Genomic DNA, 16,422 nt, shown 5'->3' with positions numbered 1-16,422 from the left:
TTTTTGAACTTCTTTTTATGACGTGAAAAATTCACAATAACAATTTCTCACCTGAAAAAACATTTTTTCTCCTAATAATTACAATATAGTTATATACTTGGAATGATCCATCACTCTGACCCTATTAGAAGAACCTTTAAGCAAAATTGGCTTCATTTAGTGGAGAAATTGATTACTTCCATTTTCTATGGAGAATTATTGGGCCACGAATATGGAAAGTGATGTCTTTTAGGGCATTTTTCTTGGTGTGAAATGAAGAGAGACATTATATTTATTCAATTTTTTTTGGCACACTTCGTGATTCCATGTAGTTGAGACGTATGAGGAGATGTTTGTATAACACGTAAGCCAAAAAAAAAAAAAAAATTACAAAAAAAAAAAGGTTCGGGGTATTAAGATATTAGATTAGTTAAGATATAGTTCCGAAATTTCGTTCGTAATTTAGGTATCGATACTTATGCGTTATCCCTTATTTAAAAGGCATAAAACCTTAAACTTTACATAATACTTTTGGGATGGGATTACATTGCATGGACGAATTCACTTATGACATGTTCTCCTTTTGGGATGGAATTACATTGCATGTACGAATTAACTATAGTTTAAGGGTATTTTATGAAGATGACAATAGCAAAGATCACAAGTGGAATTGTTTTGGTTTTCGCGATGAAATAATGTATTTTGATCCCATTACTGAAAAGTTTGACATATTTTTTGTCCTTGAGCAAAACTCTGAGGATATTATACTTGGTTTAGGAGTTTTAAATGAATGTCTATGTACGTATGAATCGATATGATAAAGGGAATATTGAGATATTAGCGATGAAGGAATATGGAGACATCCTTATTTATTATAAGGAATTTACAATATCATACACCTTTTGCTATGTGGAAAGCTTGATCGAAACTATTAGTTAGCTTTTAGTGAAGCTTGAATTATTGTATGAAACATTTTAATATGTGAAATTTTACTTTTAAAACGATTATACTAATTATGTTATTGTTATTTTAAAATGATTACACTAATTATGTTATTGTTGTTTGTATGTTGTAGTTGTAATGAATTTTGTTTTGAGAGAATCAATTTCAATTTCAGTAGAAAAAATATCTATGAATGGTCATGAAGAAAAAATAAATTGTTTTGAGAGAATCAAGGAGGTGACAGGAAAAAAGCTATTATATTTTCATAGATTATAATTATTATATTTTATGTAACAAATAAGAGAGAATAGCATACAGTAAGTAGTTCAAAATAGCATAGATGACCTAACTTGAAAGAAGTAATGCAAATTTCAAATTATACTTTTAGAAAATCAAGTAATTCATAGGTGTGTTTTTGATCATTAAATCAAAATAATTAAGTTCAAAATAGCATAGATGACCTAACTTGAAAGAAGTAATGCAAATTTCAAATTATACTTTTAGAAAATCAAGTAATTCATAGGTGTGTTTTTGATCATTAAATCAAAATAATTAAGTTCAAAATAGCATAGATGACCTAACTTGAAAGAAGTAATGCAAATTTCAAATTATACTTTTAGAAAATCAAGTAATTCATAGGTGTGTTTTTGATCATTAAATCAAAATAATTAAGTCATGCTAATTGATGAGAGATAATGATATAATAATATGAAACAAAGGACTAAAATTTGTTTATGGTTAAAAGTATAATTAAATTATGTATATTTTATTTATGTAAAACATACTGTGGTAATTTTTGGTTCCAAAAAGGTTAAAAAGGGGTTGAGACGATCATGCTGTTTGGGTGTGTATATTTAGGTGTCTGCCAAGTTGATCTCAAATATGTCACTAACAATATGATAATTAAGGGTTACTATTACCTTTATTTTAGTTTGTTTGCGCTGTTTTGATTTGACAGGAAATTTAAGAAAATAAAAATATGATTTGAATTTTATGGTCTCAAATTAAATATATGTCAAATATTACCGAAATACATATTAATCTTGCGATCTTAAACATGTCATGTGAAAATTTGAAATTAAAGAGCTATAGAATTTTTATTTTTTTTTAAAAACGGACTAAAAAAAGTAGGACAAACAAAAAAAGTTTTGACTAACTGAATATAAAAAAATTGATCCTACATATACCAAACACACTCGAAGAGATAATAAAGAGGAGCTTGATATCCGCTGCATCTATGGATTTCATATAATCAAATGTCTATGATGATAGTTGTTGGTGTGTATGCATTTTATTATTAAAATAAAATATTAAGTGCATAATGTAAGTGGCTATAAATTATGGTAGAAGATTTAGTTCTTGCAACTCTCATAATCATTAGTTTATTGTAACTCATATAACCATTAGTTTCTTTAACTTCTGTAACATCTTATCACATTCATGTACCCACATTACTATCCCTCATTCTACCCATTGATTACATGGAAGACTTTTTCACCTATAAATAATGATGCATCTTCCTTTGTGTTGGGTAGACAATGAAATATGTTAAGTGTGAAAAAATATTGTAGTATGTAGTAGTGAAAGAGAGAGTTGAGATGAAAAATATATTTTAAGTCTTCAACTATATTCACTATATAAAAGAGAGTATTTATGTGTTGAAAAAATATGTTCTTATGTTGAGCTTTGGACTCTTCAACTAATCCGGAGTTGGTTGAGTTGTACGGCGTTGTTGGGCTGTTGTATCCTGGAGGGGACAAGTCAAGAGTATTACTGTTGGATCGGTGTAGATTATACCGCAGTGGGCTTGAATCTCCTTAAAGAGAGCGAGATATCTGCACCTCAACATGAAAATATTTTATTTTTTGTTCATTTTGTTTTCAACTATAATCTATTGTATTTGTGATATATTATACCAATAATAATTATTCCAGTGTTTCTACCTTGGGAGAAAAATAAATAGGTGAACCCTTTTACATAAACATTCATAATTGACAGAGAATTAAAATTCTGAAACAAATGTATTTGTGTATCATATGCATGGATGATACTTAAAATTAAAAGTGTGAAACATATATACAAAGTGGGAGAAGGACAAGAGTGGAGCGAGCGAGGAGAGAGACGAGCGACATGAGCCTCTAGTAAGATAGTAGTATCCCGCAAGGCGGCAACTAGAACATGTTAGGTAAAATATTGAAAGTCTTACTTCATATATTAATTCAAGAATATAACATCGTCCTTTGTGAAATTTCCTCAAATTCGCAAAAGTCTTGACATTATTGTGTGGAGATATATATTGTCCCGTGGTGGATGCAATGATGTTTGTTTTGGTCTGGCAATATATGAAAAACTTGAATTCGTATAATGAATAATTGTCATGTCTAACTAGATGATGAGGGTTATATGAAAATCCTTGAAGCATTCAAGGTGTCTGAATTTATCTTGCTAATAATAATTGATCAAATATTTATTTTGTAGGGATTTTATTGGCAAGATCAGCTTCTCTCCAACAAAAATATATTGAGATCATGTTCAACACATATTTAGATATTTTTAAAGAATCACAGACATGAGTTCATTTTATTTCAACGAATCTAAGTAAAAATGACTGGTTAAGCAGATGTAGGGTATTCATTCAATTTGCATAAAGCTCAGTATCAAACAAGCTATTTGTTTACATGTGGAGGCACAACAATAACTTGGCGATTAGTGAAGCAAACGTTAAAAGCCACTACTTCAAATCATACGGAAATAATAACCATGAACTACTTACATTCATGTATTTATATTTTTTCAAGGTGATAATAAACATTTTTTGATAACAAAGTATCTACTAGTTTGGTCATTTAACATGATGACCTTTCGGGTAATATCTCAACCTATAAATAGAGATATCATTCACCATTGTAAGATACACTTGAATAGAAGAAAAAATCTTTCCATCTGCTTATCTTGTCTTCTTCTCTTTATAGTTATATTGTTCTAATATTAATTTTATAACAATTTAAATATTATTTAAGAAAAATAATAAATGATAATTTAGTCTATTGAAGAGTACGGGTGTATATATATATATTTGGGTGGTGAGAGTATGGGGTAGTGGAGATGGGGGCTACGAGGGGTGGGATGAAGGTGTGTTGGAAGATCAATTAAGGAGAGGTCATTTTCCTAAATTTTAAGCAACTTATTTTCCTAAAAAAGTATATTTAAAAAAATAAAATTAACTAATCGAGCATAAGAAAATAAAAAATATGTTTAGAAGAACCATTTTCCTCCTTACAGAACATACTCGAAGAGAAATTTATGGATATAATCAAATGTGTATGGTGATAATTAATTCAAATTTCAACGTATCCGACAAGGCAATAACTTATGTAAATATTGAAAGCCTTGCTTAATCATATATCCCAGGCAGCTGCAATTTTCAAATTGGTCTATAATGTTTGGAGAGAAAGGAACCTTAGAGTCTTTGAGAAACAAATCAAGTAAATTGAAGTTCTTGCCAAAAGGGGTGGCTTTCTTTCTAGTTTATAGTCTTTTGTAGTTTTAAGAGTTATTTTGGGCTACTAGCAGAAGAATAGTGCATGTTGCCTATTCTCTAGACTATGAGTCCTGTGAGATTTACTCGAATCCTTGAGACAATCAACTTTGGTAAGCTAATGGTGAGTTTGTACTTTTGTGGATGCATCTTCAGGAAATTAAACTTATAAATTAAGGGAGTGAATGTCAAGAATTTTAAACTTAAAATTCTATGTTATAGTTGTTAGTGGAGACATTTACTTTCTGCATGTTTCTCAAGCGTGTTTAGCAGGTCCTAGCTTTTAGGTTTCAATTATTGTTTGTGGTTAAATTATTTCCTTTTCTTTTAAGTCCAACAAGGTAGTTTGTTGTTTGGTTATCTATTCAAGAGTACTTTGTAAGTTGATTTCATAATCTCTAGCAATAACAAGTTTTCTTTTCTTTTAATATATTTCTCTCTGTTGTACTCGTTATTTTTGAACTTGACGACTTGAACATGGACCACTATTATACAAGAATACTATAGCCAAACAATATTAGTAAATGGAAAACTAATTTGTTGACCAACCCATATTTTAAGTCCCTATATATCAACAACAGTCAAATGGGATTGAACTGCTAAATGGAAAACTAATATGTTGACTAATACATCCTTTTAAGTACATATATATCAATAACAGTCAAATATATGGAATGTTTCTACGCAAAAAGATATCTACATTCCTAAGCAAAGATATCTACATTCCTAAACATATATATCAATAACAGTCAAATATATGGAATGTTTCTACGCAAAAAGATATCTACATTCCTAAGCAAAAAGATATCTACATCATCTGTATAGGCTCATGTCGTCTTGTCAAGAGTATCCCATGCACAATATTCCGGCGGTGTTTGTCAGACACAATAGCCTAGTGATCAAACACCGATAACCGATAGACAAACCTTCAAGGTATCATTGAAACCAAAACTTTACATATGCCTGAAAAATCAAAAGTCAATAATTTATATAACGGACTATGAAGATTTATATATCAAGCCTTGATGATGGAGGTCCAGTTGAGGCACTTCTTCGGTGCTAATAATTTGTCCCTTTCTGAAAGCTAATAGTCTACTCACTAAATCAAGATTATTCCTGGGTGTTTGGATCTGAAGTAAGATACCAGAAAGTTAGTCCTAATTGATAGTCAATCAAAAACATGCATTCGTGTGCTTCAAAAAATACCTCCACCAAGTATAGTGGTTCCATACGCCTAGATGTAGCTTCCATACGCCTAGATGCAACTTTAAGGAATGCATAATGTGTTGCACGCTGCATAATTTGTATGATCTGATCCATCATTCGATGCAATTATTGCCTCAATTATAAGAGTTTGTTAGGATTCTAATTTGGACTTTTTACTCATTTTAAAAAAAAAACAAGATTGATTAATCTCATAAAAAGAAATATTCATAACTTATTAAGTCTTCTCGCAACATGAAAAGTGTTATTTATAACTTATTAAGTCTTCTTGCAACATGAAAAGTGTTTGGATAGATGCTTCTATTGCTTTTGATTGTGTTTTCTCTTCTTAGTTCATTCAATCAACGGCACGTGAAAATATAATAATTAAATTAAGAAAAATAAGTATTTCTAAAAATAAGTTGATGGTGTAATTTTCTTATTGACTCTATGTGCATAGTAATTATTTAAAAGGGCATAAAACATTCAACTTTACATAATACTATTAAGTTAATAAGATTTTAGTCATGTATTTATAATGTATTACCTTGGATATTATTATAAAAAACATAAGTACTAATATGAAAATTTAAATAATTTAATTCAAAGATAAAAAATATTATAATGCTAAAATGTATGGAGTCTTTTTATTTTATTTTATTAAATACCTAGCGTGACATATATGATAACAAAATAAGTTCCCACAATGAAGAGACAACTCCATCTGTTTCAAAACAAGAAAGAAGCAATGTAAACAATTTTTTACCAAAAAAATTAAAATAAGCTTTTTCACAACCTACCATATTTAAGTGTCCAGTCCATGCTTTGTTCATAAGCAACTTATCTATTTTAAAAAAATAAATATTAAAAGACATATTTATTTTTAAGAAATATTAAAAGTCATATTTATTTAAATTTTCGTTGAATGAGAAGAAAGAAGTTATAAGAGTCCATAATCTTCTTCCTCCAATAAATATGAATGCTTTGTAATTTTCTTTTAGATAAAATAAATAAATTAACGGAAAAGGGTCAAAAATACCCCTGAACTATTGGAAATGGATCACATATACCCTCCGTTTGATTTTGGGGTAAAAATACCCTTACCGTTAGTGTATTGGCTCACTTTTACCCCTCAAAACTAACAGATGCCATGTCACTTAAAAAATCACATAAAACCATATTTTTTTTGGACCGTTAGTGTATTGGATCACTTTTACCCCTCAAAACTAACATATGCCATGTCACCTAAAAAATCACATAAAACAATATTTTTTTACTGACTTGGAAATTCAAATGGACAAAAATAATCCTTCCATTGCCGTTCTCCTAACCGAAGAAACTGAAAAGTGATTAAAGTTTGTATTTTTTTTAATAAAGAATTGTGAAATAAAGATTTTGTATCAAAATGTTGTGTTAATTTCGCTGTAATTTTGTCATTTTTGGACTTTTATTGAGCCAAGGGTGTATTACACCCACCCCACTTGTGGATTGTTGCTGCCATGTTGGGAGTTTTGTCCATTTGAATTTCCAAGTCAGTAAAAAAATATTGTTTTATGTGATTTTTTAGGTGACATGGCATATGTTAGTTTTGAGGGGTAAAAGTGATCCAATACACTAACGGTAAGGGTATTTTTGACCCCAAAATCAAACAGAGGGTATATTTGATCCATTTCCAATAGTTCAGGGGTATTTTTGACCCTTTTCTGATAAATTAATTATGGTTCAAGCCTCAAGGAAAAACGAAAAAAAAAAAAAAACTCAATCATGGTAACTTAAAAAGTACTCTTTCCTTCTTAAACTTAACTACTATTTGGTTCATTATATTTATTTCTTTTTTGAATTCTAGATGAATAAAATATGAATAGTAATCCTAAAAATAAGAATAAAAAAAGAATTTTACTCCCTATTTAAGTTGACCCTAGGGTTTCCTTCCACTATGGGAAACCAAAGAAACAAACACTCACTTTGTGACACCAAATTACCTAATGGCATATCTACCTTATGAAATTACTATAATTATTCTCTCATGTTGCCAGTGAAATTTTAGTGTGTTTCAAAGTCATGGCATTTATGAATTTCAAACTCAAAATTTGAGCTCTTTAATAATCAACAACGACATAGAGCAATAGCTATGATAACATTTGAAGAATATTCAGAATTAACGAGCTTCTTTCGATTCATAAATCAACAACTCACTTTGGAAGAACTCAATGCTCCTTTCATGATAAGGGATATTAATGAGAGTTATAGAGGAACTATTAGTGTTTTAGGGTCTTGTCATGGTCTTATATTAATTAATATTGACAAACATGTGTACCTGTGGAATCCCGCCACCCATTTTTACACCAAAGTGATTGAATTTGAGCTTGACACTTTGAACTTGGACCACTATTATACAAGAGGTGAACTTTGTTTCGACTCCTCCAAGAATGTTTACAAGGTGGTGCTCATGATGAGTCATAGGACTCTACATGTTCATTATGAGCATCTTATAGTTGTTAGTCTTGGAGATAAAAAATAGAGACAAGTTGAATTTCCTTATAATATGTTCTCCTTTTGTGATGGGATTACATTGCATGAACGAATTCACTACATGTTAAGAATAATTTGTGAAGATGACAATAGTGAAGACAAGTGGAATTATTTTGATTTTCGCGATGAAATAATTTATTTTGATCCCATTAGTGAAAAGTTCCACATATACGCTTCACCCCGTAAAAGAATTTTGAAACCCACTCCACCCCACCCACCCCTCTACTCCCAACCCCTTCCTTTTTAGTCTTATCAAAAGCACACTCACTCTTCCTATTCTTCCTTCTCCTTCCCCAAAACCCTAAAATGGAACATCCATTCTTCATCAATGGCCCTCCTACAAATCGATCTGAAGCTTTACGATGGCTATCAATCGCCGAAAAGCTCCTTACAAATCGTGATCTTGTTGGTAGCAAATCATTTGCAACTCGTGCCCGTGAATCCGACCCGTCTTTAGCTCACCCAATCGATCAAATCCTCAGCATCGTCGACACCTTAACTGCTGGCGACAAACGTATCAACAATCATCACTTTGATTACTACTCTATCCTCCAGATCCCTCCTAACCAAACCCAGAACTTCGAATTCATCGCCGATCAGTATCGTCGATTTGCTCTTCTGTTGAATCCTCAGAACAACAACTTTCCATTTTCGGATCAAGCTTTTGGACTTGTTGTTGATGCGTTTTCAGTTCTTTCTGATCCCTTGAGGAAAAGTATGTATGATAAAGAATTGGGTTTTTTTCTGAATCTTTACCCAGTTGCTTCTGCGCCTACACCGGTGAGCTTTGTGCAGCATGGTGGGTTTAATCAAATGCCGGGGTCGACTGCTGACCAGCTGTTTGTGAATATGCCTAGTCAAGATCAAGGTTCACATGCCACTGGAGTAAGCTATAGTAGAGATCCGCAAGCTGGAATTTCTATGCCGGTTACATTTCTGAATCGTGAGCAAGAGACTATGACTATGGGGAGCTCAGGTTCGGAGCAAGAGCACCAGCAGCAACAGCAGCAGCAACAACAACCTGTAACATCTCTGAGACAACAGACACAACAACCGGTGAGTTCTCTTTCGTTTTCAAACATAGATGAACAGCCTGCTACATTCTTGAATTTAAACCAACCACAGCCTGTAACTTCTGAGAGGAGCTTTAATAGAGAAAATCCACCATTTGGTATTGGGTTGAGCTCGACGAGAGGGCGAGAACCGGAGGTTACTGTTGAGCAGCATGGGAATCAACAGCCCCTAGAAAGAAATGAGAATGTAGTGGTGGGGAGCAATGAAAATAGACCTGCTAGTACTAGTAATAATGCGAGTAATGTGAAGGAGAAAGAAAGTAGAGTAGATGCATCAGCTAAGAAGATACCCAGTTTCTGGACAGCATGTCCTTATTGTTATGTTATGCACGAGTACCCTTTGGATTATGTTGATTGTACACTGAAGTGTCAAAATTGTAAGAGGGCTTTTCAAGCTGTTAAGGTTGCTGCTCCGCCGATTATTGATGGAAAAGAAGCTTATTTCTGTTGCTGGGGATTTATGCCTTTAGGATTTTCCGTGGAGCATTTTGAGAGAAGTAGAAATAATGTTTCAAGCTGGTCTCCGTTTTCGCCCATGTTTACTTGTCCAACCTCTGGGGCGAATGAAGGGAGGAATGCTAAGAATCATGCTGTTGGGGGGCAGAGTAATGTGAGTACTTTTGGTAATTTGCATAATGCCGGTGGATCAAGAAGTCGGAGTGGACGAAAGCTTTCTGCTCCAAGGATTTACAGTGATGATGATGATGACGACGATGATGATGATGACGTACTTGTTGACATATCAGAGGTACTTTCTGGAGATGCTTGACATATTGGAGGTACTTTCTGGAGATGCTTGACATATCGGAGGTCCTTTCTTAGAGATACTACTCCAAGGTAGAGAAAGGTAAATTCTTGAAGAAGTTCGGTAATAGGTGAAGAAGGAAAGAGATTCAAGCCTTTCATTTCACTCCAAAACTTGAATCTTTCCATTATTTTCTTTGATTATCATGTTCATATCTAGTCTAGTTGGTTTAGATACTCTGCTTCAAGTCCCAACAATGGGATACCTTTTTCCTGTTCTGAGATGCGACTTTCTTAGGCCGAGGGTCTATTAGAAACAACCTCTCAACTGCACAAAGGTAGGGTAAGGTCTGCGTATACCCACCCTCCCCAGACCCCACTTATGGGACCTATACTGGGTATGTTGTTGTATTGTATTGATGTTTTGCTATCTTCTCTTGGCTTTAGTAATTCTCTTATGAAGTAAACTTTGTAATTGAGGAGTAGATGAAACTAATCTGTAACTTATTTTGTTAGCTCAATACAATTTGCTTCGGAGATGATTGTTCTCTTACTTTTCCTAGTTTTCGTTCATTCAATTGTCACTGAATATTGGCTTGACCAAGCATTTTCATTGTGATTGAGCAAAGAAATATTAGTTGATCTGAGAGAAATGGATTGTGTTACCTTCAAATTAGCACCAGATAACCATAGGAATTTAACTGAAAGAGGAGCACTTTAGTTAGTTGTACTGGGTTAAGCCAACATTACCATAAGTAGTAACTTTGAGGCTTAAAGCAAGTGTTTTACTTGCATTGGGTTAAGCCGACATTACCATATGGTGGTTTTGATACCTTTGCTGTGGGGTTTTCAACGGGGAATTATGACAGGCCAGAGAGTATGTATTTTGGGGAGGACTATTCACCTGGCTGTAAAAGAAGTTACAAGGTTATGGATATATCAGTCTTGTTATATGATACTACCATTAGTATCGCTCCTCTAGGTTCTGATTGAAGTAGTGGCTGCTACAATCGTAAAGTTGCTACTCCTTGCAATTTGTAATTCGATGAAGATGTGCACTTAGTTTGGCCTCTTCAGTTCAATACTCTTCCAATAATGGAAACGTACAACTTTTCCTTTCAATCAGAAGGAGTTGCCTCAAATGGTGGCGGGGCTTAGGTATTCAATAAGAGTTACTTGAAGGGCCTTTGAAAGTTTTACCCTGGGGTGGTGGAATATTTGTAAACTCTTTTCACTTCATGAATTTACCTTTGTCAGTTCTCTGCTTGTTTCAGGACAAATGGAAACTTTATTGACACACTAAGGACTCGTTTATCAAAATTTACTGATGTTAAGGTACTTTTTCTTGTGTGTGCAATATGTTGGTAGGTTTCATTCTGTGAAACTGTACTGGATTTAGGTCGATTCTTAGTAGTTTAGTTGTTTTACCACTTGGGTATCTTGAACATTTTTTTGGCGGATTGCTTCTATAATTCTATTGAACGTTGTTTTTCTGTTGAGAATTCTATTGTTCGGGGTAGCTTGAACTTCTTAACAGCATTTCCCCATTTTCCCATTCATTCACCTGAGCCATTGTTAGCCTGCTCTTCATCTTTCTTTGTTATGGCAACACCTTCTCTTGTGGAACCCCTATGTATTATACTGTTTGTTTTATGTTCTTTAGAACCACCAAATGAGAAGAGAAGGGGAAAGAGGTTTTAGATAAATTTAATACAACAAGTTATATTTGGTAGAAATAGCATTCATTAACTAATTTTGTCCCTGTTTTTGAAAAAATAGCTGAGTTGAGTGTTTTACTTGTAGAATTTGAAACTCTGTTATTTGAAGACTAAATCTAATATTCCTCCACTGAAAACATCAAGGGACATGGGAGATCCAAGGGGATTGGATTTGTAGCCAAAAAACCTCGACAGAGAAAACAAGAGCTGGAAAAAAGAGGGATTTTATTGATAAAATGAATAAATCAATATATATGATTGGGTAACATCAAATAAAGGGCAGTTTTCACATATAACCACTCAAAAATAACTTAATTATGCTCCATAGCTATAGTTTGCTACTTACGATTCGTAGCTACATGTTGGAGGGAGGTGAGAGGCGAGCGAGATTGGGAGAGGGAGGAGATAGGCGAACGAGAGAGGGCAAAAAGTGGAGAGACTAATTATATTTGTATATCTATCATATAATTTGTATTTATATCTGTATAATAGAGGACATGCGACGTAATTATTTTTTAAAATTAAACTGTAAATCGTAATTAATTCAAAGTTATGTTAGCCAATTAACTAGTATTTTGCTTATCCGCGTAATAAGCCTAAGACATTAATAGAGGCCTCAAGCTGAGCTAGTTCAGCTCTATTGGGCTTTCTATGTTGAGTCTTGGGTTATTTCTCACACCTACTGTATAGAGCCATCCATGGTAGACATTTAATCTCACATTTTGATTAGATTGTACAAAACCAAAAAAAATAATCTTAAAAAATGGATATACACATGGAGCCATGTAGGCGCCACGTGGACTAATAAAAATGGTGACATGATAAGTTAACTATATAAGGGCAAATATGTACCCAAAGTTGGATGGTAAGGACAAATATAACAAAAAAGTATGACGAAAGGGAAATATGACCCTTTTCTAAGAGTACAAGGGCAAATATGACCCTTTTCCATAGATAAATCATATTGAATAGGTGACATACTACTTCAATAATATTTAGTTAATTATTTATGATTTGTGTTGAATATATCCTCTTTAATAGATAATCATATAGGGTAGGTGGCATATTACTTCAAAAATATTTAATTATTTTAATTTGTGTTGAATAAGTTCAAATAAAAAAAGTAAAATACTTCTTATCTAAATCGCCACGATGACACAACTATTATTATTAGCCATCTCCACCTACCGCGATTATCATTATTCATCACATCACAGTTATATCTGACTATTATTACCAACTACTCTCGATATTAAGTTGTAGACTAATTATACTTCATCAAATGAATAAATTTTGAAGTACAATATAAATTACTATTTTGTTTAAAATTTATATGTATTACTTTTATATGAAATAAATTATGCACATTTAGATACTGAAAGAATACATAACCTCTTAATTATTCAATATACAGATTTAAAAATAATATTTTAATTATAAATATTTATATTCAAATTCAAATGTGTTAATTGTCAATGACGTGTAGTAGTGTTCTCTAAGATTTTCAAAATAAAAAAAAATGAATAACTTGTGTGGTTGTGAGACATTTTAATTGTCAAAGATGGCCAAACTTTGCTAAGGCTCTCTTGAATAAAGCTTATAAATACTACTCTTGGTGGTAGATTAAAATGTCATCTACATTATTTGTACTATTTATTTCTCAACTTTGAAAGTATAATTAACAAGAATTATTACCATGGCACAAAAACTTGTTATCCTTTTCACCACTCTTCTTGTTGTTATGGCTGGTAAGTCATTTCATCTTCTTGTTATGGTAATTGAATAGTAGCTACTATCATGAAGTTTCAAATTTTACAGGCGCAACTTCAAACTTCATGGTATTGAATTTTTCTTATGAAATTTAAAATTCCATGATAACAGTTATTTTTAAATTATATCTTTTAAAGATGCACCTTTCTTCTTTCTTTGTTAAAGTTATTCGAGATAGACGTTCAATTTCACATAATACTAACATCCATATGATATGTCATCTCACCACCCGACCCCAATCCATTTTACCCCCTCCTCTCCCTTCCATGCCTCCCCCCCCCCTCCCCCCTCGGGCCATTTAAGAGTCAATTTAAAATTTATGATTTAAAACAAGTCAAATATATTTGTCTAGTTATAACTAGTTTTTACTAAGAACAAAATAATTTTTTTAAAGTTAAATATCTCGAATACGTTATGCTTATAAAATATTATAATTTTGAATTTTGTAGCTCATAATTCATTTTACTCCACCAAAATTCATGTGATGGCCCAAGAAGATATACAACAAATTACAACAAAATTATTTCAAGAAGATCAAGATCCAATTTGTGGAAAACCATGTAATACACATGATGATTGCTCTGATGCTTGGCTTTGTCAAGCGTGTTGGAATTTCAGAAAAACGTGTGGTCCATTTGTTGGCTAATTAAGACATGATCATGGGCCTATAATTTCAACATTTAGTCACTTAATTAGATAAATAAATAACTTAAGTGACCAAAGTGTACTTGTTCAAAGAAAAAATTATGTGGCTAAGAAATAAACTTTGAGTATAATGTGTTATTTATCAATTAAATAAAAGATCATGTGATTATGTGGCATGCAATATGTGCTTATAACCCTTAAAATTAATTAAGCAAATTAAAAAAGCAATTTTCACATATAGCAAACATAAAAATCATATTTGTATGTTATAGCTATAGTTTGTATAATTGCGCTCCATAGCAAATTTTATGTTTGCTATTGAGCTTTTGATTTGTATAATTCATTACAAACATCCAATTTTATACAAATTGTTCAGTTTTGTATAAATTCATTCATACATTGTAATTTGTATAATAAGATCTATATTTGTATAATTATAAGTGTATAGAACGAAAATATATGTATTTGTATTTGTATTTGTATATACACTTTTATCTCACTTTATACAAACACGAACGCATTTTATACCGAAATATATAAAATGACTAGTTGTATACCGAAAATGGCTAATTGTATACCGAATCAGATGGCAAAAAAGGGGATGTTTGCTGCGAATTACAATTAAAATAAACTATGGCTATAACATTTAATTTGAATTAATAATTTGCTATTTCATGCAATTTTTTCAATTAAAAAAAATGGATTAGTTGATCTGAGAGAAATGGATTGTGTTACCTTCAAAGCATTTCCCCACTTTCAAATCTGCACTCCCTATTTTTGATGCAATGATTTCACCTGTGAGCCATTGTGTCGTGAAATAGTTGAACTACACGACATTTAGCCTTGTCTTCTTTCTTTATGGCCATACCTTGTCTTGTGGAACCTGTGTGTGTATAATACACGCCATTTTTTGTATTGAACTTTATGAATGCATACTGTTTGTTTTAAGTTCTTTAGAACACCATATGTGAAGACAAGGGTAAAGAGGTTTAGATATAAGTTAAATACAATGAAGGTAGAAATATCGTTCATTAACTAATTTTACCCCTGTTTTTTTGAAAAAATAGCTCAGTCACATGACCTTGAGTGTTTTACTCGTAGAATTTGAAACTTGTTATTTTCCAATTATGAAGACTAAATTAATACGACACTAATTACGATTTGTAGCTACATGTTGGAAGGAGGAGAGAGGGCAGAGAGATGAACTGTATATGTCACATAATTGTATATATGTAATTGATCTACATATGTATTTGTTTATCTCGTGAGCGAGTTTGAGAGAAGGAAATGATAGGCGAACGTATATATATATGTGTGTGTGTGTGTAATTCATATTGGAAACTGTATAAAAGAGGACATGCAACGTAATTACAACTATAATTAAACTGCAAGCCATAGTTAATTTAAACTATAGTTATGTTAGCTTATTAACTAGTATTATACTGCATAATAGGCCCAAGACATACCTAGAGGCCTCAGCTGAGCTAGTTCAGCTCTATTGGGCTTTCTATGTTGAGTGTTGGGTTGTTTCTCACACCTACTGTATCGTTGTGGACAGTGGCGGATCCAGGATTTAGAGTCTGGGGGTGCCAAATAAACTTATCGATTAAATTAATTTTATATTTGATTAAATTATTTGCCTTTCCGATATATATCATAAATCAATCAATAAAATATAAATAATAAGATATTACAAATCCACACTCCACACTAAAAGCATGAAGTTAACAAATTTAAAACTTTCAATAATATTACTATTTACTAATATTATAAATATTCAACATTCATTTACAATTGTCCTCGACGAGTTTTCATATTCTGAAAACGATCGATAATGACATCATTACTAACATTTATAAATACATCACGCTCTATGTAACACACTAGACAATCATTTAAATATTGATTACCAATACTATTCCGCACCATTTTTTATGTGCTTCATTGACGAAAATGCTCTCTCCACAGTTGCCGTAGCAACAGGTAAAATCAAAGTCAACTTTACAAGTAAATAAATAAGTGAATAAGTCTCCGCGAGATTTGCTTCAACCAATGCCTTCGCCAAATCATGAATTCCTTGCAAGTTGGAGAACTTGGGATTACCACTTCGCATATGAATAATGAAAGTATCGAGTTGATAGCTCAAATCTCTAATTTTTCCATCATCAAACTCACTTGGATAACACTTTGCTAAAGTCATGATTTTACCTTTGTCAAAATTAGAGAAAGAATTGACCGGATTCAAGCTACCCATCCCAAGAAGCAAATCACTACTCAC

General features: G+C 32.2%; 2 protein-coding genes and 1 long non-coding RNA gene across 3 annotated transcripts in view; 2 read left to right on the top strand and 1 right to left on the bottom strand.

Moving 5' to 3' along the window:
- Positions 1–8,403: 8,403 nt before the first annotated feature.
- LOC102587973 (uncharacterized) lies at positions 8,404–10,564 on the top strand. The gene has a single exon (XM_006359459.2). It carries the CDS (start codon positions 8,501–8,503, stop codon positions 10,034–10,036), a length of 1,536 nt encoding a protein of 511 aa, XP_006359521.1. The 5' UTR covers positions 8,404–8,500; the 3' UTR covers positions 10,037–10,564.
- A 2,731-nt stretch (positions 10,565–13,295) lies between these two features.
- Positions 13,296–14,320, top strand: LOC107063042 (uncharacterized). The gene is made up of 2 exons (XR_001475026.1): positions 13,296–13,477; positions 13,949–14,320. It is a non-coding gene; the product is annotated as an uncharacterized lncRNA (long non-coding RNA).
- A 1,739-nt stretch (positions 14,321–16,059) lies between these two features.
- Positions 16,060–16,422, bottom strand: part of LOC107063040 (zinc finger MYM-type protein 1-like) — a 1,866-nt gene continuing 1,503 nt past the window's right edge. Inside the window, exon 2 of the mRNA XM_015314438.1 lies at positions 16,060–16,390. Coding sequence (XP_015169924.1) covers positions 16,060–16,390 — 331 coding nt within the window. The remainder of the gene's footprint in view (positions 16,391–16,422) is intronic.

This window comes from Solanum tuberosum, unplaced genomic scaffold (genome assembly GCF_000226075.1).
Source record: "Solanum tuberosum cultivar DM 1-3 516 R44 unplaced genomic scaffold, SolTub_3.0 scf00300, whole genome shotgun sequence".
Lineage (NCBI taxonomy): Eukaryota > Viridiplantae > Streptophyta > Magnoliopsida > Solanales > Solanaceae > Solanum > Solanum tuberosum.
Note: the sequence above shows the minus strand (reverse complement) of the source record. Positions and strands in the feature narration are given on the sequence as shown.